Source organism: Stegastes partitus, unplaced genomic scaffold (genome assembly GCF_000690725.1).
Source record: "Stegastes partitus isolate 25-593 unplaced genomic scaffold, Stegastes_partitus-1.0.2 Scaffold721, whole genome shotgun sequence".
Taxonomy (NCBI): domain Eukaryota; kingdom Metazoa; phylum Chordata; class Actinopteri; family Pomacentridae; genus Stegastes; species Stegastes partitus.
In genome coordinates, this window is record NW_007578452.1 from 1 (window position 1) to 22,489 (window position 22,489).

The 22,489-nt window shown below is 43.2% G+C and overlaps 1 protein-coding gene across 1 annotated transcript; it reads left to right on the top strand.

The window, feature by feature from the left end:
* Positions 1-2,621: 2,621 nt before the first annotated feature.
* ppap2d (phosphatidic acid phosphatase type 2D) lies at positions 2,622-19,164 on the top strand. The gene is made up of 6 exons (XM_008291151.1): positions 2,622-3,555; positions 14,704-14,861; positions 15,047-15,333; positions 15,463-15,520; positions 17,176-17,352; positions 17,577-19,164. Exons 1-6 carry the CDS (start codon positions 3,348-3,350, stop codon positions 17,679-17,681), a joined length of 993 nt encoding a protein of 330 aa, XP_008289373.1. The 5' UTR covers positions 2,622-3,347; the 3' UTR covers positions 17,682-19,164.
* The last annotated feature ends 3,325 nt before the right edge of the window (positions 19,165-22,489 follow it).

Consider the following 22,489-nt stretch of genomic DNA (forward strand, 5'->3'; position numbering starts at 1 on the left):
TTCCACCCCGGCCAACACGCACGCCGCCGCTAAACAGGAAGTGGCTCGTAACTAGGCCACACTTGCTCCGATCTGCCCCAAACTCGACATGCCGGATCACAGTCCCGCCCGAAGCAGGTTTGCCCCACACCCCGCCGTGCGCAAAGGCCGACAAGCGTAGGGCGAGGACCAGTCCATCGCCGCTTGCGGCTTTAATTTTTAAATGTGATTTTTAGTGTCCAATTCATACAGGTGGGGCGTGGTTAGCACTGTCGCCTTACAGCTAGAAGGTCCCTGGTTCGCGTCCTGGCCTGGCTCTGGGGTTTTCTGTGTGGAGTTTGTTCTCTACGGGTTCTCCGGCTTCCTCCCACAGTCTAAAAATGCTGAGGTTCATTAGTGGTTCTAAATTGTCTGACAGTGTGAATGTGAGTGTGCTTGGTTGTCTGTCTCTAAGTGTAGCCCTGTGACAGACTGGTGACCTGTCCAGGTGTCCCCTGCCTTCACCCTGGGTCAGCTGGGACGCTACCGAGCATAAAGTGGTGTATAGATAATGGGTGGATAGATGTTTGATTCACATTTTAATCCTTAAATTTTCATTTAACATTAGTTGTATCCCTTTCAAGTTCAATGTATCTGCATTAAATTATGAGCCAATTATCTCGGCACAAAAAAATTCAATTTCTTTTTTCTTGTCTTTTCTTTTCGTTTCTTTTCTTTTCTTCTCTTTTCTTTTTTGTGTCATCTTACATAACATGTCAGTGGAAAATATGACAGGAATACTGCATTTAGAGCTACAATGATGAAGCTGACTGGTTGAATGCTTCGTAATGAATCGTCAAAAATTCTCATGAACACATTCAGTTCAGTTTTATTAATATAGTGCAGTTCACAACATTTGTCATCTCACAGCACTTAACAAAGTAAAGTGAAGACCTTATGAATTTTAAACAGAGAACCCAACAATCCAAAGTTGCCTTTGGACTCCATCTGATCAAGCAGTTGGCAATGGTGGGAAGGAACCAAATAGACCACCCAAAGGGAGGAAAAAGACCTCTGACAGAACCAGGCTCAGGAAAAGCGGCCATCTGCTTCGACCAGTTGGGGTGAGAGCGGGGATGGGGGGTGGGCATAGCAGGATAGCAGATGGAGAGCAGCAATACAAACAGAACGATACATATTTTGGGGGTCAGTGAGGCCAGTGGCTGCGGCGTGAAGCTCCAGATTCAGAGACGTCCGCAGAGAGAACTAGAACAAGACCTTGGTGGAAGCACAGAGTTAGTGACATGTAATGGTGATGTACAAATGTATGGAAAAGAAAGAGGAGAGGAGCCTAGTGCATCATGGGAGTCCCCCGGCAGCCTAAACCTATAGCATCATAACTAAGGGACAGTTTAGGTGATCCTGAGCAGCTCTAGCTATAAACTTTATCAACAAGGATTATTAAATCACATTTCAAGCACTTCATAATAGGTCATAGAATGTACTGAGATGGGCTGCAAGGTGGCGCAGTTGGCTAGCACTGTTGCCTTGCAGCAAGAAAGCTGCTGGTTCGCATCCTGGTAGGGGCACCGGAATCTTTCTGCGTGGAGTTTGCATGTTCTCCCCGTGCAGCGTGGGTTCTCTCCGGGTTCTCCGGCTTCCTCCCACACAGTCCAAAAACATGTTGAGGTTAATTGGTGATTCTAAATTGTCCGTAGGTGTGAGTGTGCTTGGTTGTCTGTCTCTAAGTGTGGCCCTGCGATAGACTGGCGACCTGTCCAGGGTGTCCCCTGCCTTCACCCTGAGTCAGCTGGGATAGACTCCAGCCCCCCCACAACCTTAGTGAGGATTAAGCGGTGTATAGATAATGGATGGATGTCCTGAGATTAGGGCCAACAAAAAGCACGTAAAATGTCAAAATGGGTTCTGAGAAATTCGCCTATACATTTTTTTTTTTCACCATGTTATGACATTTTAAGACCTATTGATTAATCAAGACAATAGTCAGAATGACTGATAATGAAAACAATAATTTGTTGCAACATCGAGTACATTTCACCAACCACAGCAGCCAAATCTGACTGATGTGAAAAAGCAGACTTCTGAGAAGCAGCTGTGCGTCTGTCTATACAGCAGGTGGCAGGATGCCTCTAACCCAGAGTGACCGTGAGCAAGGCACCACAGGCGATCGGCAGAGAGGAAATCAAACGATCGGTTTAAGAAAATGAGATCATGATATTTCATGGAGTTATCGTAGTCTCGCTGAGGGAAGGACTTGGCCCATCTGCTGCGCTGGTAGACAGTCAAGGGGTATGTTGTGGAAATGTCAAACTGACGAACCAATAAGGGTGCAGAGCGCAGTGCAACAACAACAACAACAAAACACAAACACCCAAAAACCAACTGAGAAGATAAATAAATATATGCTTTTATTTTTAAGAAATGTAAATAAACGAGATTTGGTTACTGTCTCCGGTGGAGCTCTCTCTGAGTTAAATCTTTACTAGGACACACCAGTGCCAAAGTTTAGTGGATTCTTTTGAAGAACACTTCATTGTGTTTGACTTTTAGTTGTCTGTTTTTTTCTCTCTCCCGTAGATCCAGGATAGAATAGTGTGGACAACAACAGAGGCTGTATGTAGGACGAGTCCTGACACGGATGGGACAGTTGAACGCGTCAGGAGACGATCTGAGTGGACAGCAGCGGCCACACAGCTGTCAGGACAGGGGGATCGAACATGTGATCTCCAGTCCCATCGATAACGCATTGATTTTGTAGGTTTCACCGCGGAGGTTTGGAGAGCTTACTGTGCGTAAAGTCAGACCAAATCCAAGCGGAAATAGCGCGCGTTTTTAACCAAAATAAACGTTTCAAGTTTACCCTACGGACGGTAGGAGGGAGCATTCCAGGAGGAAGGAATTTATTTTGAAAGCTTGAACTTCAAGGTTGGGTTTTTCATTAATGTTTGTGACACAAATGTAAATGTTGGTGTGTTCAGGAGCAGACAGTACAGCGCGCTCCCACTCACAAGTTTGTTGTGAGGTTAAACTGAGTTGAAGTTTGGGTTCCCTCCTGTTTCCATTTTGCCCCTAGCCTTGATTTCCCTCCGCGCTCTTGCTTTTTTTTGATGACAAACGTTACCTCGACTAGCAGCTGCTTGGCTGGTTGACCGGGATCTGCTGCCGCTGCTGTCAAACTTTAGTTGACATGGATTTGTGGCACCGACGACGCACGGAGTAAAACAAAAAAAAAGTTTGGGAATATCCATATTTTATTTTTATTTTTTATTTTTACCGGCTTTTTTTCTTTTTTTTTTTTTTACGACAGAAAGGGACTTACTGCAACTACTTTGGAAGAAGTTGTCATTAACCAACTCAAAGCTAAAGACATGCAAAAGTTCAACTCCACCGGTACTCACGGCAACACGCTGCCCCGGGACGCGGAGCTCCAGCTGCGGTTAGCTGATAGCGGGGGAGCCGGGGAGGGGAGGGAGAACGGAGCTGGGACACATTTTCTCACCCAGCCGGAGGAGGAGAGCTCGTTTTGCACGAAAAGGAAGATGCTTGTCGGTTTGGACGTAATATGCCTATGTGTCGGTAAGAATGGGTGCATTTACTACTTATTTTAAATTCACGATTCTTACTCAGCAACCGATTTTTTTTTTTTTACTGTTTTACGCACGAGGTTGTCTCCAATTTAATACACAAAATTAAAGCTTTCAATACAACAAGTAACTTTTGCACGACTGCATGTCAACACAAGCGTTGCAATTATACTTTTTCCTTAAAGATGTAACAAGAGAAACACGCATAAAGGGTTTATTATTGCAGTTAACGAAGCTGCAAAGCAGTTTTCCAGAAGTCAAATGGAAACTGTTGAAAACTTCAACTCCTCGGTGCACGTGGGGGCAGCAGGGAGGGAGGGAGGGAGGAGGGAGAGGGGGGTCAGCTGGCAGCAGCGAAGTTGTCCCGGGAATTCATCTGTTCCCATGGCAACGCCCAAAGTTCCCGGGAGAAGAACGTGGGAATAGGGATAGAAAACCCCATGCCCCGTGCTTGTGTTCTCGTGCCGAAAATTACCCCTGTTCACTGAGCACTTCAGCCCCTTCTCACTGCAGGATTACTGAATGTTAGCCACTAATAATTTGGCATGCTCAGCTGGAAGGATATGCAGGCTTAAATTTAATAAAATGAACCAGCAGGTTGCACAAGAAGAAATAGAATATCAGCAACAACACGTGGACAATAAGTGAGGGGCCACTGCCATAAACATAATAAAGGAATGGCCAAAAAGAGTGTCTCTGTAATTGCACAGAAGTGACCCGTGGATAGCAGATAATGGTGAATTTACCAAGCTACATGTGACACATAATGATTGTTTTACTGTGAATTAATCCCTCAGTCTTTTTTGGTTTACACCATAAAAAAAGATGCTTTCATAAAGTGCTGTCAAACCCAGTGGCTTGATCTATGACTGAGAAAAGCAGTGTTGCAGATTTACATTTTGCTTAATAAGCTGCCATAAATAAGAAGCAGTTCAATCGATGTGGACTCAACATGTTATTAAATTAAGTCAACTTGTATTTTAACTCAATATAGAGCAGTACAGCACTTGAATAAGTTAAGACCTAACACAGTGAGAATGTCACATTCTCTCGTTGTGCCTTCATTTGTACGTCAGAAATGATCATAACAGTGAGACTGAACTTTTCCTTTAATGACAGAAAACTAGAATCCATAATATTATCAAACACTGTAAACAAAGAATTATTACTGCCCATAATTTAAATTATTTTGATTGAGTTTTTTAAGATCTGCTTGACAGAACTGATTTATGTGTGAAGTTAGAAAATAAAGCTTCACATTTCAGGACATAATTCTGAGCTTGAATGCCTAATGGTGCTCTAACAAAAAATGTAGTGACGACAGTTTACAGAGAGGAAAAACAATATTTTTCTCTGAAATCTGTCACTTTGAAGGATGATAAAATGGAAATATTTCCAGATTGTATTTAGACTTGAATAGTACTTGAGTAAATGTACTAAATTGTTGTCCCCTGGTGTTTAGCCGAGTTAGGAGTAATCAGAAATCCTCGAAAGTCCTGATGGCTCAGTTTGGCACCGATGCTGTTTCTTGTGAAGAGTTGGACAAAATCTTATTTAATAAGTTTCATGTCGTCACATCACATGACTGGGATAGGGAAGGGAGCACCAGTGGTGTGTGAGTATGTTATTTGGACCGGTAGCAAATACAAGAGGCAGAACCCGTCTAGGCAGACTGACAGGTCTTGGGCTCGTTGGCAGTTAAAGCATAGGAAGTAGACTGGAAAACAAAACAACAGTGTGAGGCAGTTAGTTTCATTGCCGTGTTATTCTTAACCCCTGCAGGTATGCTATTAGCTGTTCATTCTGCACACTTCTCAAGAGCTTTGTTCTGGGTTTAGGAAGTGGCAAGCAACCCAGCATCAGTCAGCATAACGGAGGAAATGGCTTCTCTCAGTTCTCCTCCTCAGACACGAACTGAGCATGCCACTTGCTTTTGCACACAACTGCGTGCCCTGACCCCTCTTATCCTCCTCTGACTAAATAACAACGCTGAGAGTGAGTTACAGAGCATCGAGCTGGACACAGCTGAGAGGATTTAGAAAGTCTGCTGGACTGAAATCTGTGTGAAACAGAAACTCACCAATCACATAAGTCCTGCTTTGATTTCACATGTAGATTTTCAATTTTAAGTGCCAGAAAAAAAGACATTATACTGCATTTTTATTTTCAAATAATAATTTTAGTAATCTGAAATTATAAGTCTTTTGAATAAAACATCTGATATTCATACTAATTTATCAGCAAAAATAAGACAAAACAAAAGCACAGTTTTATTAGACTCCACAAGATGTGCTGACAAACAGGAAACATCCTTTCAGATCTACAACCTCGACACTATCTACTTTATGTCACAAGTGGTTATTTGTTCTCTTCAACACACGTGTATTAAATGACAGCACAACACATTGTTGCTAATGATAGAGCTTATTAGCCATTAGCTTCTTAGAGATTCCCATCTGTCTGACTGTCTCTGTCCTGGCAACCATCATGCTTATCTGCAGGCGCCTGATGTTGACTCATCTGCAGGCCTTTGGCAGAGAATGTCATCACTTATTAGAGATGAATTGGGCCCTTCATTTCACTGATCCTTCTTATCTCTGACTAACCAAATTTTCCCTTTAAAACGGCTATCATCAGATTCCCCCAGACAGTTGACCCGCCAGCATTATTCACCCTGTAAAGGAGCTCATTCACAACTGTAACTGTGGAATTTTACCCCGAAGGATCCGTCCTTATTATGTGATCAGCTAAGGAGGGTTTCCACAATCAGTCTCTCCTTGTGTCTGAAGTGTTTGCCTCACATATAAAGTGGTGACAGAAAGTTAGTGTGTTGTGGTATTACGAATTACTTTTAATCTGTCTGTGGAATGCTGGGATATTTAAGACATTAACTGAGGCTTTGACTCAGTTTACCTGATCTTACTCTTACTCAACCCCAGGCTTTACTAACAAAATTGTACTTGCAGTGTTGTTTATGGGGTTGTTTGGACACGTACATGATAGATGCTTCGCAAAGTGTCAGTAAGTTCAGCGCAAGCTGCAGAATACAAATGCCTGAATGTCTTCAAGTGTTTTCTTCTGTGTTTAAGCGTGTGCATGCATTCCTGATGAGGCTGCGGGGGTTTGACTCAAAGAGAGAAGACAAAATCTTTGCCCTGTGGCTGCATCTAAGATCTCGGTCCAGCCACCCAGAGGTCAAGAGATTTGGGGTGTTTGTCATTTCTGACGAGCATGCAGTGACAGGTTTTCCAGCCTGCTCTGCTGTTTCCCTCCTACACAGGTGGTCTTCACTCTGTCATCACCCCAATAAAGTCAGTTATTGACTCTCTTAGGGGTAATTGGGGAATGAATGGAAGTGGCACTTGAAAACCCACTATTAGCTTATATAGCTTATCCTGAAACATTACGATCGCCACAAGGCTTGACCTTCTTCGAGAGGTTAATTACAAAACTGTGGCATTTTCACGCACACCTGATATGCACACGTTAGTCTGGATTAAAATTATAGAAAGGAATGAAAGGATTTTTACTATTTATACATTTCAAGGTTTGGTAAATACAAACAGGTGAATTCATGAAATAGTGAGACTTAGAACAAAACAAGTCTTTGTGTGCACTAGAGAGAGAAAGCTGGAATCAGTTGATCACCGTCGTGTGTGAATGTGTTTTTGTTCTCAACATGAAGCAGCATGCCAGGACGAGAAAACTGGTCTCTACCTATGAGATCTGAAATCTAAAAAGGGCTCCCTCCTTCCAGCTTATCTCAACGTATGCCACCTTCTCTCTTTCTCTTCTTTTCTCCAGACAAACTCTATTTTGGGACTGTAGGTGTCCTAGCAATGTAGTGGAGTGTGTATGTGTGTGTGTGTGTGTGTGTGTGTGTGTGTGTGTGTGTGTTAATATGTCTGCATGTGTTTTCGGCGGGCGGCGGGTTTATGTTAGAGGATTTTTGTTTCAGTTCTTTTGGCAGAGAAAGCTGCCAAGTGAGTGAGACAGCAAGAGGCCGACACGTCACAGCATGCTGGTGTGTACAGGCCCAGGAATATTAAATGGTTTCTTATGTGTGTGTATGTGTGAGTAAAAGTGTGGGTGTGGGTGGTTGTGTGTGTATGAGTCATTACGGCTGTTAATGCGGACACCCTACTACAGCTGCCATGTGCATGCTGTTTGTTGACAAATTTGCCGGTCCTGTTTTGCTGCACGTCTTAGGCCCCGTCACTCTAAAGTTATGGAACACATTGGCGTCACTCTGCGACTGACAGATGGAGAGCCATTAAAAATGGCTCAGTCAAATCATTAGCAAGTGGAAGAAGTGATTTTCGCTTACTCTCCCTCATTAGTCTATTAATGCATCTCCTATCCATTTGACAACACTGCAGAGGTTGAGGAATCCATTAGGATCACCCTTCCTTAGACCGACAGTATAACTGCTGTATTGCTGTACATCTTCCTTCACCCGTTAGTGCCCTGGAATCAGCTTGGGTCTTAGAAATGTCTCAGATGCCTAAAGGCTGAGGGGCAAGTGAGAGCCTGAATGAGTGAACAGCCTCGAGGAGGGAGAGAAGCTGTGGAAAGAGGGAAGGGATTGATGATCTACAGTAGGGGTTAGAGGTCAGACCCATGGGCGCCTGAAGGATCGTATACACAGCTGTCTGTTTATGTCCTAGTGAGGAAGTACCACTCAGAAAAGGATAGGGAAGGTTCAGACAGCAAATAGCTTCAAATGTACTTTTAATGAGACAGCTGCAACCTTCTCCTCGATGACGGTTCCATAAGTGCCCAGGGTGGTCCATAGGTATTAGCCATAATGAATGAATAAAGATGTGTGTAGCACTCTAATCCTCAGTGCTCATTAGTGAGAATGGGTCTGGAGAGGCTTACCATCAAACTATCTACCTGACTCCAAATACAAGCTGTAGCCCCGCCTTTGCATCTGTCAGAACTAATGACTTGTCCTCTTCTGTCTGTCCTCCTATAAGGAGACTTAGAAAGCCCCTCTTGGTGCCATTTCATGGGTAACCATCATCAGGACCATTTTATCATTGTGTCACATCTCACCTGCTGGAGACTTCCCTCCCATTATCCTCTCAAACTTCGTTTTGAAGATGTTCCAACTGCACGTTCTTCTGCAAACCAAAACACACGAACAAAACAGCCCTGAAGCCCTCAACTTTTTCCATACATACAGTTGTACCACAGTCAGGCCCCACCATGATAAATACCTCCCCTGCCGTCTCCACCACAACCCCGTGTCGTTCTCACATTGCAGACTGCCAGCCCTCACCTCGCTGCGCACACCCTTACCTTCACACCACAAGAACCACCACAGAACTCCTTTAATGTTTCCAAGGTACATACCACAGTGGCGGGTCCTTTATGTTCCTGCTGAATCAGACAGACAGATAGACAGCCCACTTCAAACCTCACCACTCATGCCCTGAACTCCAGAGCCGGGCTCCAGGAAGCAGGGCAGTCAAGTGTGGAGAGAACAGAAGCAGCTGTGGGAAGCATGTCTCCACTGGCCAGTGGCAACAGTAACAGTGGAAAGGGCAAGCAAGAGCTCTCATGGTGCACTGATGGAAGGTGAAGCAACTTAAAGGCAGTTGGAACGACCACGCTTTCAAAAACTGTTAGATTACATAGTTGTGCAACCATATGATTTTGTCTTGGGTTTCTTTAGCTCTGTGTAAGTTTAGCGATTTAGTTGATTAAAACTTCAATAAACATCATTGTTGTTGGTAAAATACTTGAAGCTGTCAAACTGTTCCTCTCTGGGCTTTTTCATCTCTATATGAGGTGGATGCTTGATGATAAATGAAGTAGTAGCCATCCCTGTGAGGCTGTGTGCAGTCCAGCTGCTGCAGATGTTGATGATAGCAGATGGTTACCAAAGATCCAAGACTGTTGTGGCTCCTAAGTCCCACTTTGTTCTCTGATAAATCTCTTTGTGATGCCATCAGGGCAGACAAAACAGACCTGTTCTCTCAGAACAATCCAGCTAATTATGGAAAACAGAACTGGGTGTATGTCTATGCAGGAGGCCAACACTCATTCTTCTATCACCTCTCCATCACCTGGATCGGCCCACCAAGGAAGAATAGGAACTTTTACACAGACACACTCGCAGACACGCACAGTACTTTAATGGGATTTGTTACAGTGTGTGGTTGCCAATTATAATCACAGCCTTGGTGCGAATGACTTCATCTCTTGTTAAAGGGTTACCTGCCCTACAGTGCAACTGTCTGTGTGTCTCTTTGTTCTTTTGTGTGCTTGAACCTGTAACATGGGGCCTGCAAGTCTCTTCCTGGACCATCTCTGGATCAAACAGCATGTCAAGACTAGTTTATGGGGACAGCATTGTGCAGTTAAAGTCATTACTGTGAACATAATTGTACAAGCCCACCCAGTTCAGCTACAGACTGCTGTTTATGAGCATGTAAGGCAGGCCGCCATGCTGCTCCTTGTAATATCATTTCCAGGGATTATCATGCTTTCCAGAGATTCAAATTACAACACTGCACGACTCAGTCCACTAGCTTATTATTTTTTTGAAGGGTTGACTTGAAGGTAAACAGGCAGCTTAAAATTTAGTTGGGAACGTTGGCACATGCAAGCTGGTGAGGGGCCTCGTGAGGGTGGACCACCCGTGAAGGGTGCTGGACAGCTCAGGCTCAACCCAGACCTAAGCTGTAGGCCAGATGGACCTGCGTTGACAGGTCACTAATTGTCTGTCCTCCACTTCTATCAAAGGGCAAATCTAGAACGAGGCCTGTACAGTCAAATATTATTGAGTGTGATGAAACAGATGGCTTAGGTATCGCTTTAGGCTGTGTCATGCTAATCTATGAGGATGCGCAGGCTGTTTGTCCGACAGCATCCACATTCCCCGTGCTGTTTGCCCGCCTTGATGCGCATCTTTAGGACCGCTGGATTATGGCTCTGTCACAGTTTATTTGGTCGGCTTATTTTTTTTTCTTTCCAGGTGCTGGTGGTTTTTCCATGGTTTGTTTGGTTGTCTGTTAGTCTATGTGGCTGTGGGTTTGGTTTGTTTGCATCCATGTGTGGCTTTTATGTGTATGTGAATGTGTTGGGGGTATTCTGCTGGTTGAGGCGGGGTCGTGTTTACAGAGCGGGTCCCAGCAGAGCCCAGATCTCTGACCCTCACATTCCAGAACCACCACTAATCGCCTCCGTCTGCTGTTCTTCGTAGAGAAACCCTTGCTGCATCTCTCTTGGCTCCATCTTTCCAGTTTTCTCTCACAACAGTATTACTGCCCTCACCCCCATTTGTCAATTTATCCTGCCTCCTGGGCGTACTTTGCAGCCTAGTTTTTACTTTGACACCGTATTGATCAGCAGATGTTCAGCAATATGACTATAAAGAATGTCGATGACTAACTACCATCTGCCCTCTTTTCTTCACACTCTTCCTTAATCACTTTCTCCATGGGCTTATTTTTTTTTAATTTTCTTGCTTTTGGTTGTTGTTGTTCTCCTCTCACAGTGAGCTCATTCTGGGCTGTGGTCATAGATGTGTAAATTAGAACCAGAAGAGTTTCTCAGAGTGAAGCACATATCCCCTCTTCTCCTTCCTCCCTCCCTCTCCCCTTTCTTTCTTTCTGTCCCTTTTGACTATTTGAAAGCATTCCTGCTTTGAATGTTAGGCCCAGCGAGCAGCACATTTTGGCCTGGCTGCTTGAGCCGGCCCACTCCTCTGCCTCCTTTTGCGTCCCCTCGCAGGCCCTCCTGGTCTGGCTCTCTTTTGAGCATGTCTTGGCCAGGTGCAGAGGTTTGCTCACAGCTGCCTCGCAGATGATGTGAGAGTCTCTTGAGTGTTTTTGTGTCTTGTTGTGAAAACAGTTTTAATGTAATAGAGGTTGACTGTGACACGGGGGCTTGTATTTTGTGTAGCATTGTGTAAGATGCTGTTTGGTTTCCCGTATGTTTGCTTTGTTTTTTTGGCTTTTTGTACACCACTCAGGATTTGTGACACAACTCAAGCTGAGGCTAGGTTTAATAGATTTATTTTACTGAGAAGCTTTACAAACACTTATGCCATTTTATAGTGGCCATTGTTTCAATTAGAGGCTTCATGCAAAAATGGGGAAACAATACATCAGTATTGGCAGGCATGGGGTCATAAAATATACCTCTGTCTGGCTCAGCACTTCATGGGTCTCATTACACCATATGTATTGTAAGTGATCCCTTAAGAAGTCCATGTTCCTGCTGTAACTGCAGAGTGTTTGGGCCTTAATGGATCCTCTATCCATTATCTCTCTGTCAATGCAGCAACATATTGATTATTGAGAGAGGACTGGCCATATTGCGGAATCTGATGAGGATGCAGAGAAAAGCTGTTAGTGGATGACACGGAAGGCAAAAAGCCTCCGTAATGGTGTCTATTTACCACAAAATTGGCTCAAATACATTTGAAGCATTTTATTTATTATCAAATGCAGAACACGAAAAAGCACCCGAAGCAAAATGCAGCACGTCTGAGTCTGTGTGAAAAGGTACAAAATGCTGGAGGGGTTGACTGATATGTGTTTTTCAGGGTCAGTACACATACAGAATATCAGTAATGAAGGATATCAGATAAGCAATAATGAAAGTAAAAATTTTGGCAAGACAAACCCCAACATAGTTTTTTTGTTGAAATGTCTTTACTTGTCTTTGTTTTGCACGTTGAATTAGAAAAAAATAAACTTTCGAACATTTATCATTCAGCGTTGATACGTGATGTGCAGTTAGTCAGATTCTCGAGACGACAGAGTGGTGACCAGAAATAGAAAGAGATGGCTGCATTAAAAATAATACATTTTGGGGAGAAATGGGGGGAAAAAAATAACAATACTAATCATTGGAAAACTGCTGAACATCAGAGTAATTAATCATCCACCCCTAACATGCTGTCAGTTTGTTATTTAAAGTTGCAAAGTCCACTTGTTGTATTTTTGCGTTGGATGTGTCTACACTACAACGTGTCTAAAATGGAGTGTATTGTGGCATAACTAAATAAAAAAAAAGGTCCACACCCACTGAATTTGAATCAGCAATGAATCAGACCACATCTCTGCAGGTCTCTACGAGGACATGATATACAAAGATAAGGCTGATTCAGAAATGTGCATTTTATGCAGGTGGCAAAAAGGAATCAGGGCATCATCATGCACAACGTTCTCGTCTTAAATTACCAATACACAGGTATCTATCTAATGTTTCGATGATGTTAGCAAATATGAACATTAAACAGTTTTGTGTAATATTGCTAGTTCTAGAAGATACATAATGCACTACCTAAATTAAAGAACACCTTTCTGTATGGTGTAATCTTTTACAGCACCATTCACATAATAGTAGATTATTTTATTTGCATTTGTACATAATAAACTCACAGTAATATTCCAGCTGTTTGACTGCCTGAAACTGATATAAAGAAAAAAAGAGATCAAATGAGAACTTCAATATAAATGATGAAGGGATGCATGTCTGTGTTACATTAATGTGTAACTGAGCTGATTTTATGAAATGAATGTATGTGACGAGCTGCCTGAAGATGTGACTGAGAGATCATGGTTAGATGAGAGGTGTTTCCTATCTCTCTCTCTCTCTCTCTGTTGGCGTCATAGCTGCTGTTATCTGTCTGCAGTGTGTTTTCCTCTCTCCTTTCCCTCCCTTATTTCCTTAACATCTCTTGAAACATATGGAAGTATGCCTGTTTTTTATCTGCGTTTTCTTTTTCCATTAGGGCAGCTTGACTTGGACTAGAGTTCATTAACACACTCTTTTGACTGTAGCATGTCTCCTGTAATGCAGATTAATTGACTATTTTTGACTATATGCTGACTGTATCTCTTCATATGTTTTGTGCTTATAGTCTTACATTTATAGATTATTAACTTGGTTACTGTGTTTATCAGTTCCGTGAGGTTGAATAAATGGTGTGAGGATTTTATTAGTGGACTGAATGGTTGCAATACACAGAATAATGGGTAAAACTGAAGCAAAGCAAAGGCAAAGTGTAGGCAAATCTCAAGGAGGACATACCTACCTACGTATTCATCCCTCGCCCTTTGTTGGTCATTGCTGATTTATCGTGATTAAAGACATGCTTTCAGGCCATTGTTTGTGTGTTTGAGTGCGTATTTGTGTGTTCTTCTTTTGGCCAGATTTGAAATGTGTATCCTGTGCACTAGTCAGTCACGTAGTCGGAGAGATTCCCTGGCAGGAGCAGTGTTTTGGCCTGGGTGCGTTCCAACCAACCAGCAGGCCTGGGATGACAGGGAGAGGCACAGAGGTTAATGATTAGTCCCATGTTCTCGCTGCATTCCATGGGGTGACAAGGGGACATGGGATAAGGGACAGAGAAGTGGAGCACGCTGGGCAAGCCTTTACAGGGTTATTAGCTATTAGTCTGAAATACGAGGTAGAATAAAAGCCTGTGCCGCTCAGCCCTTGTTCGCGTGGGCACGGACACCATCTCCCTTCTTGTCATTGAAATGTTTCACAACTTCAACCCAGTAAACTTTCACCCTCAGAATTTCACGAGTTTATTTGCTTAGGCCAGCCAGACTTTGACCCCTCTCGCCTGTTCTTATAATTAGTGATCAACCAGGAAACATGGAGGAAAACTGTAATATAAACTCAGATGGACTCAACTGTAAGTCACTGCTTTTCACTGGAACAAAAGATCATTGTTAAACAGCACCTTGCTATTTGCACAGTGACTTTATTGTTCTTTTTTAGTACACTGAAGGTTTTTGTGTAACATGCTCCCTGATTTCTTTCTCTTCCTCGTTCATCGTAATTCTTCCCTGTCATGCTCACCTCCCCATCTGTCTGTCAACCCTTCTCCTTCTCTCTGCTCCTTTAGTGGAAGCAGTTATGTGTGGAATGCTTGATCTCCGGTAATGTGGAAATTATGCCACCAAATGACTGACACACTTTCATTATGCCCCCTTATTATGTTGCATTCTCCTGTGAGACAGGAGAAGGCCACCTTTATGCGGCCGACTGTACCAAATATCTTTGTCCCTGTGATCCTTGTTGCAGAGACTACATCACAGACATTCATCAAGCCATCTTTTGTTTTTCGTCCCCCACCCCTCCCTCTCTATCTCCCGTATGTTATCAGCCTCCATCCCATTTTTTGCGTGTGAGTTGAAGGCAGTGACTCCGTACAGACGAGGCTTTTTCTGCGGGGACTCTAGCATCACCTATCCCTTCGTAGAACGAGAGGCCATCCCTGACGTCCTGCTCATCGCTGGTGGCATAGCCATCACCGGCCTAACAGTAAGGCAGTGTTACCTGTTGAGCATTTTAGGCACAGTGAGTCAAAGTTGTCATCGCTTTAATGTGGTGTCACAGTATGTGCCGTTCTAAAAACAAAACAAGCACACTTTCACTGTTCCAGTATTTGCACAACTGTAAACTTTCACTTTTGTTTACCAGTTTCTCCTGTCTTGTTCCCTTCACAGATTGCACTGGGTGAATGTTACCGGGTGCGTTTTCGAAGTGTGCACTCGCGGACTTTCGTTCAAAACCGCTATGTGTCGTGCCTGTACAAGGAACTGGGAAGCTTCCTGTTTGGTTGCTGTGTGGGTCAGTCTCTCACCAATATGGCCAAGCTAAGCGTGGGTCGCCTGCGACCCAACTTTCTATCTGTCTGCAACATCACCTATGCATCCATCAATTGCACTACTGGCAGCTACGTGCACCAGGTCGACTGCAGACAGCCTAACCATAAAATGGTGGAGGAGGCAAGGTGTGTGGTTTGTGTGCATGTGTGTTTTTGCTGAGAAATGATTTGCTTACTCAGGGTGGGGCATACAGTTCCTTAACTCAAGCAGTTAATGTGTAACCTTCAGCATGTTTTATTGATCTTCTCTTTCAGGAAGTCCTTCTTTTCTGGCCATGCTTCTTTCGCAATGTACACCATGCTCTACCTGGCAGTAAGTCTTTTCTGCTCTACAAACACACACACACACACACACACACTCCCACAGAAACACATCTGGAATGTGACCTTCACTTTTACCTGAGCTCATGTAGTGTAATTTTCAGTATCTGGTAGTGTGTTTACAATGTTGGGGCAATATTACAGCTCTCACTTTCTCTTCAGTTATTAAAGACAACACCAGTCCCTAAAGGCCAAGAACACTGCATGCAACCATTAACTAAGCTAATTAAACATGCACAAACACACACCAAGACATGTGCTGTTAAATAAATTCACGCTTCCTGATCGCGAGGGAGGAGATGTTTGAGAACAGCAATTCTCTACAGGCATCCTGCTTCAAACCCAAAGAGCTGGTGAGACAGAAAGATGGGGAGGAGGAGAAGGTGGGGAGGGGGAGTAGAGAATGAGGGAGAATGTTTTCCACAGGGAACATGAATAGATGAAGAGACTCCACAGACAGAGGAGGCCTTGTTGTGGGTCTCATTTAGAGGAGGGGGGTGGAGGGCTGAATATGCCTGCTGAGAGATCGACAGGCTTCTTTCAGCGATAGACACCCTCTCAGCCTCCCCCATCTCTTCATCTTTCTTTTTCTCTCACACTGCGCTGCCCAGTAGTCATGGGCGCATTGTGAGAGGAAAAAATGACAGTTAGAGGGAGACAAAAGCACATTATTATCCATAAAATGTTCACATTCCTCGTGTATTCTCTGTCAATAAACCTTAATTGATAGTTTTCATGTGACCTAAATATGTGAAACAGCTAACAGCTAAAATGAAGGAAATTTACGATGCTGCTTTGGAAAATTCGAAGAGAGGAGAAAAGCAAATCTGAACTTCTCCTATTTGCACTTGTGCGCTATAGAAGTCCCAATGAAAAGCTTCATTCTGAGCAGAAAGTGAAAGACAATGATGAGTACGGTGGGACTGAATGAGAGAAATAAATGGAGAGAGAACTGAATCAAAGAAGTGGTCTGAGAAAAACAAGAGCCTCAGTGTTTGGTAGCATTGGTTTCTCTCCTCTCTTTTTCCATCGCATTCACTGAAAGCACAAACACAAGGCCTTGCACCTTGGCTAATGTTTCAACTGTAGACAACCTTGAGAGAATGTGTCAGACCTGTAGCTACATGCCACCCAGACCCTAGCCAGCTGCTAATGTGAAAGGCAGGAAGAGTGACACCTGCTCTCAGTTGGGATAGGAGAGGGAGAGGACGTGGAGAGGGTCGGCATCACCGCAGGAATGTAGGCCACATGCTCCCCAGTGGCGGATGGGCCCAGACAGACCTCCAGCCACCTCATAAAGCTAACCCTGCATCTGCATCACGCTCGCCCTGTGACCCCATTTTTTTTTTACAAACGTTCTGTACTGCAGCGCTGATGCAGGAGATGAGGATGAACAAAAGGAGGAAATAGGGTTTGGAGAGTGTTAATAAAATCATGCCAAGCTTCTCTTTCCCCTCTGGCTAGCAGATATAATGGATGCCTATGTTTCACTTGAAGGGCTCTGCCTGAGTTTATAGAACTTGAGTCATTAGATGTAATTACCAGTTTATGTTTGTGGGGCATACATTAACACACAAGTGCCCACATGCAAATTTTCACTTGTGTGCGGTGAATACAAAAACAATATTTATCTTGTTTTTTTCACAGTTCTACCTGCAGGCCAGGCTGTCGTGGCGAGGAGCTCGGCTATTACGCCCACTAATACAGTTCCTCTTAGTGATGATCGCCATCTACACCGGTCTGACCCGCATCTCCGACTACCGTCACCATCCCACCGACGTCCTCACAGGCTTCATCCAAGGAGGGCTCACTGCATACTGGGTGGTATGTCGAAAGTCACTGTTGTCTAAATAGTCTTGAATAACAGTCATCTTTGTCTTCACAGGATTTGTCTCTCTCAGATCTCTGCTGACTGAATTAGCTTAAACAATAGGTTCTCTTCCTCATTTTTCTCTGCCTGACCTCTCTTGGTGTTCATGAACAGTGTATGATTGACAGCATGTGTGGTCTGCGTGTATTTCCTGACATGTTTCTGTCTGTGCCTGCAGGCCTTCTACATCTCCTCCATGTTTAAGCCCTGTGCCCGTCCAGACCTGTCTCCCACTAGCATGTCCCTGGAGAGTCCACTGTCCAGCCAGCAAACTGTCTGTTAGCAGTCTGCATGCAATCATTCCAGAAATCAGAAGATGAGAGAAGCTGGACCACATAAATACAGGGAGATAGACAGGGAGAGCAGAGAGCAACTTTAGTTTATAAGAAAGGGAATCATTCTAAGAGAAGGATGTGATTAAAGAGTACGATCTAACACTAACACTTTCGGGCATATTGGCACACATGCGAACATACATTCAATTAAACACATTCACACACTCACACACGTGAAATACAAGAAGCACATCTGACTGTAAGTCAAACCCGTCCAGTGAAAAGAACTGCATAGTTATATTACAGATATTTTTTTATATATGAAAAAAAAAAAACATTAAAAATGTCTATTTTTCAAGAAAATTTATAGAAGCTGCTAATGTTGAAAGTTGCCAGTTTGAACTTGTTTTCTTCTGGGATGGAGGCCTTTGGTAACTGCATTTAGTTAGCTTTCAAAGCAGAGCTGGTCACTCTTTGGTCTTGGGTGCAAGACAAAAAAATGCCAGCCTCCTCTTTGTTTTTGATCCTCTGCTTGGAAAACATCGCTCAGCAGCTGTGAACTGAGACCATGCGACCTCAGATGTAAAGACAGCTCTGTACTAAGTGACAGAACTGGCAGTGATAATGAACAAGCACTGGCTTCAACTCCTAACCATCTTTACTTTCAGTGGCCTCAGGTGCCAGCGTTCTAATCAGACTGCCCTACATCACTATGATTAAACAACAACCTGTATGTAAGCAAAGAAAAAAAAACAGTATTTGTGCTATAATACAATGTTATCTTTCTTTTTATGAGTAACTAAGGCAATGAGGTGGAGAAATCTGACCTGGTAACTTACCTTCCCACTTCACTGCCACTTTTCTGTACTAACCACTTTGACTGTGTCTCAGAGGTGGAGGTTTGACTGAATTTTATAACCTCTCATTTTTTTGCCCCTGGACTCCAATCTCTGAGCTGCACCTTGATTTATGCCACTCAGACAGGAGATGCGTGGCTGTGACCCCAGCAGCCCTCCTGTGCATTTCTATTAATAGCACTTGAACGTAGATAATGGAACCTTCTAATTATAATCGATATTATATATTTTATCACAAGTTTGAATAATCAGTGTTTATTTTTGTTATTGTCAGACTCATACACTATGTTTTTTTGTTTTTTTTCTTTCTTGAAATTATAATTATTCAAACTGAATGTAAATAGATATGGCATTTTATAAACCACACAGAATTTCAAAAGTATTAGTTCAAGTTTTGGACAGTTTTTACATGTTTATGTAAGTGTTTGTATTTACGTTTTGTGTTGATCAGGTACGAACAGTTGCTTTTGTACCTGTTGTAACTACTAGACTGAGCCACAGATATTATCAGAAAGCTATATTTTTTGTGTTCCCAGTTATTGTTATTTGTTTGTTATGTCTGTGAATGCCACACCGGCAGAAATAACCACTGTACTCAAAAAAAACCAAACCATTAAAATGAATGTTGAATGTTTTTACCTTTGTCTGTCCTCTTTTATTTTTAGCATCAGCCGACTGAAAAGTGATGCCCCCGTTGTCTCTTTCATGTCTACCACAGAAACACACACATACTTAATCACTATGTCGCAATATTTATGCCATCTTGGTTGTCTCTGGCTGCTCACGAGCACAGTTGGTAAAATAAACCATGTAGCCATTTGTAAGTCAGTCAGCACACAGCCATTCATTTTGTTCACGCAGGACACCAGACGCTGTGAGGAGGTAAGGAAACGAAACATAAACATTGAAATGATAAGTGATTTAACCATGTGTTGTGTTTGGAAGATTCCACTCCAGTGCTCTCCTAGTTTTCCTTCATCATAACTCTCTCTCTCTCTCTCTCTCTCTCGCTCCCCTTCACACTCTTTCTCGCTCTGCCCCTTCTCTGCACTCGCTTCTTTTCAAGTGCAGTCGAGCATGATGGGCTGTTTCAGGGGGTCATGCTACCATGGAGATGCTTAGCCAGATACAGGTTGGGGCGTCTGAGGCATTTTCTTTCTTTTTTTTTCTCTCTCTCTCTCTCCAGTGAGTCCACTTCCAGGCTTAGGGAGGAGAATGAAACGCAGCCAAATCAGAGTGGGAGGGAAAAAGAGAGAAAGCCTCAGTAATGGTTGTTTGCATAATGTTAAGGTAAGAGGACGGGTTGGAAAAGTGGCCCAGTAATGAAGGGAAAGCATATTAGAGCAGTTGGCAGAACAGATGGGGTGGTAGATCGGGGAGAGTGTGGGTGATGGGTGTGGGGTGTCAGGGTGGGAAGGAATGTGATCATGGTTTTCAGGCTTGTTTTGTTTCGTAATACTGTAACTAAGGAGACACATTTCATTCCTGAGTAACGTATATGCCCATGCTTGTGTGACAGGTTCTTGTCTATCCTGTGTCAGCCTCACAACTGCTTGTTTTTGTCTCATGTTTAGGTGTGTGTGACTGAGCTGAGCGGGAGAGAGGCTCCACTGAGCTGAACTTAAACATCCTGTCAAACATGACATCTCGTTTACACTGCGACTGCCGTGCTCCTCGCTCACCCTTCGGCCCTAATGGGAATGAATGGGAGTCAACAGGCGGAGGCAGATTCTCTGTGTTCAGATTACTGAGGTGCAGTCGGAAGGGCCTCACTGTTGACACTGCTGTGATTGTGCACACAGAAGAAACAGTAGTCCAGCGCTGTGGTCATTTAGAGCGGAGGCGATATTTGAACTGTTATCTCAACAGGTGAAAGCCATTAATGTCCACACGCTTCCCTGTGAACGGAAATCAAAGCACAGCTCTCTCCCTCTTCATGCTCATGCTTAACTTTGGGAAATTCCTTGATAAGATTATAACTTTGGAAAATGGGGCAGGTGCAAAAATAGCAAGGCGGATGCTCGTCCTGATTCAAATCAACACACAGATAAGTGTGCTGTGGATGTCACGTAGCTCACCTGTGTATCTCTTCATGTGTGAGGAAACAACACTCGTGTATTTTGTCTGACAACGATAACAACATCGAGGCATTTGCTGATCATCCAAATTTCATTTACAAAACTATGCCCTAGTTTGAAGTAACAAAAATATGCCTTTTAATGAAGCCGTGAAATACCTCTTTCCACACTCCTCACATATTTCAATCTATCTTTGTTTACTACCAAGTAAAAGCTGCTTAGCTCTGTAAATTGATTCAGCTGTGAAGAGGAAAGGAAAATTCCTTGTATATGAATTTTCGTTAAGTAAGAGCTTTTTTACTATGGTTCTCCAAGGCATTACAGACTTAGTCTCTGGAACTCTGCTGGCCTCTTATCCAGCTGTAGTCCAATTCTTAATAGAATTAAATAGGATTAATGGGCTCTTTAGTATGCTCAAGTTCAGGCCTGCTCCCCCTGCCCCACTGCTATGCATATTTTTAAATCTCCTATAGAAATGACAGTTAGCGAATGCTCAAGCAGTAGCCATTAGAACTGCAAGTGGGCACATTGTGTCCTGATATGACTATATGAAAAACATTAGTTTGCATGTTCCTGGTTGCATAAATTGTCTCGCTTCCACTGCCGTCTCTCTTTGCTCTTAAGGGATTAGGATGTGCCAAGCCACGTTGACTCATCGAGCGAGCTAAGAAATCCCCTCCAAAACTGATCCACAGAGCCGACGGGGGAACTACAGGTGGATAGCTGTGCCACAATCACTTCCAAATGTGGAAACTTGGCTGCATGTTTACGTGCATCTCCTCAAGTACTCCACAGTAAAATCATCAGCATACCTAATTTATCAGTCAAGCACATATGTACACATAGATAGTTCACATGCTATCTGATGAGGACAGTGTCATTGTGATATCTGATGGAGATAACATCATTTTTCAAGTCATGCTCTGTTATTTAGTGCACTGTACAGCAGCATGATTTTTTTTTTTTTTTTTTACCTATACATTATCTGCTGATGAGAGGGTGACACACTGTGGAAACATGAAATACGTCATTGGATGTGTGTTGCAATATTTTGAATAGAATCAAAAAACAATATACACACTGAATATCTACTTTCCTGCCAGCTTTTTAAGCTGAACATTTCCTTAGGGGACAAAATTAAATAATCAGTATATGTTTGTTGAAAACATTGTGAACAATGAGATCTCCTCTTCGTCTAGCCAGTCATTAGGCCTCCATACAATAAAAGCATACCCATAAGCCACTATTTACCATCTTAAAGGACACATTATTGTCTTTGCAAGGGTGAAGAGGTGTTAGGAATGTACACTACAATAGAAAAGGTTATCTGATAAGACCTGGCGCCATAAAGTGTGGTTTGTTTATTCTAGTGTCAAGCTGAATGTTTTAGGTTAGAGTGACCTTCGCTACTTGCGGCTTTGCTTTAAAGAGGAGGAAGTGTTTTCAGCCAGTGATCCAGCTCTTCCTCTGCCTCTGTGCCACCTGTGACACAAACCAGAGGTAAACACATTTAACTAGACTTTTCTGGGCACAGTGATAAAACTGACAGGTAAAGCTCTGACCCAGAATCATGACAAATGAGTTGGACTTTGACACAACATTCTTCAATAAAACAAGCTTATCTAACAGGACCTAGACAAGACACGCTGTCAGTACAGATACCAAACTATTTTGTTTATATTGTGAAGTGTGAAGGATGAGAGATGTTTAGGGTGTGAATGTGGGCTTGTGTTCATATTGTTCCATAACTCCTGAGCTGCTGCAGGCAGACTGGAATGCAAAAACAAGATCACGGGAATAAAAACAATAGTCAGGACTTGTGAGGTGTCAGTGATGACTGCAGTGGAGCGGTGGGAGGAGGAGCCGAGGTTCCAAGGTCAA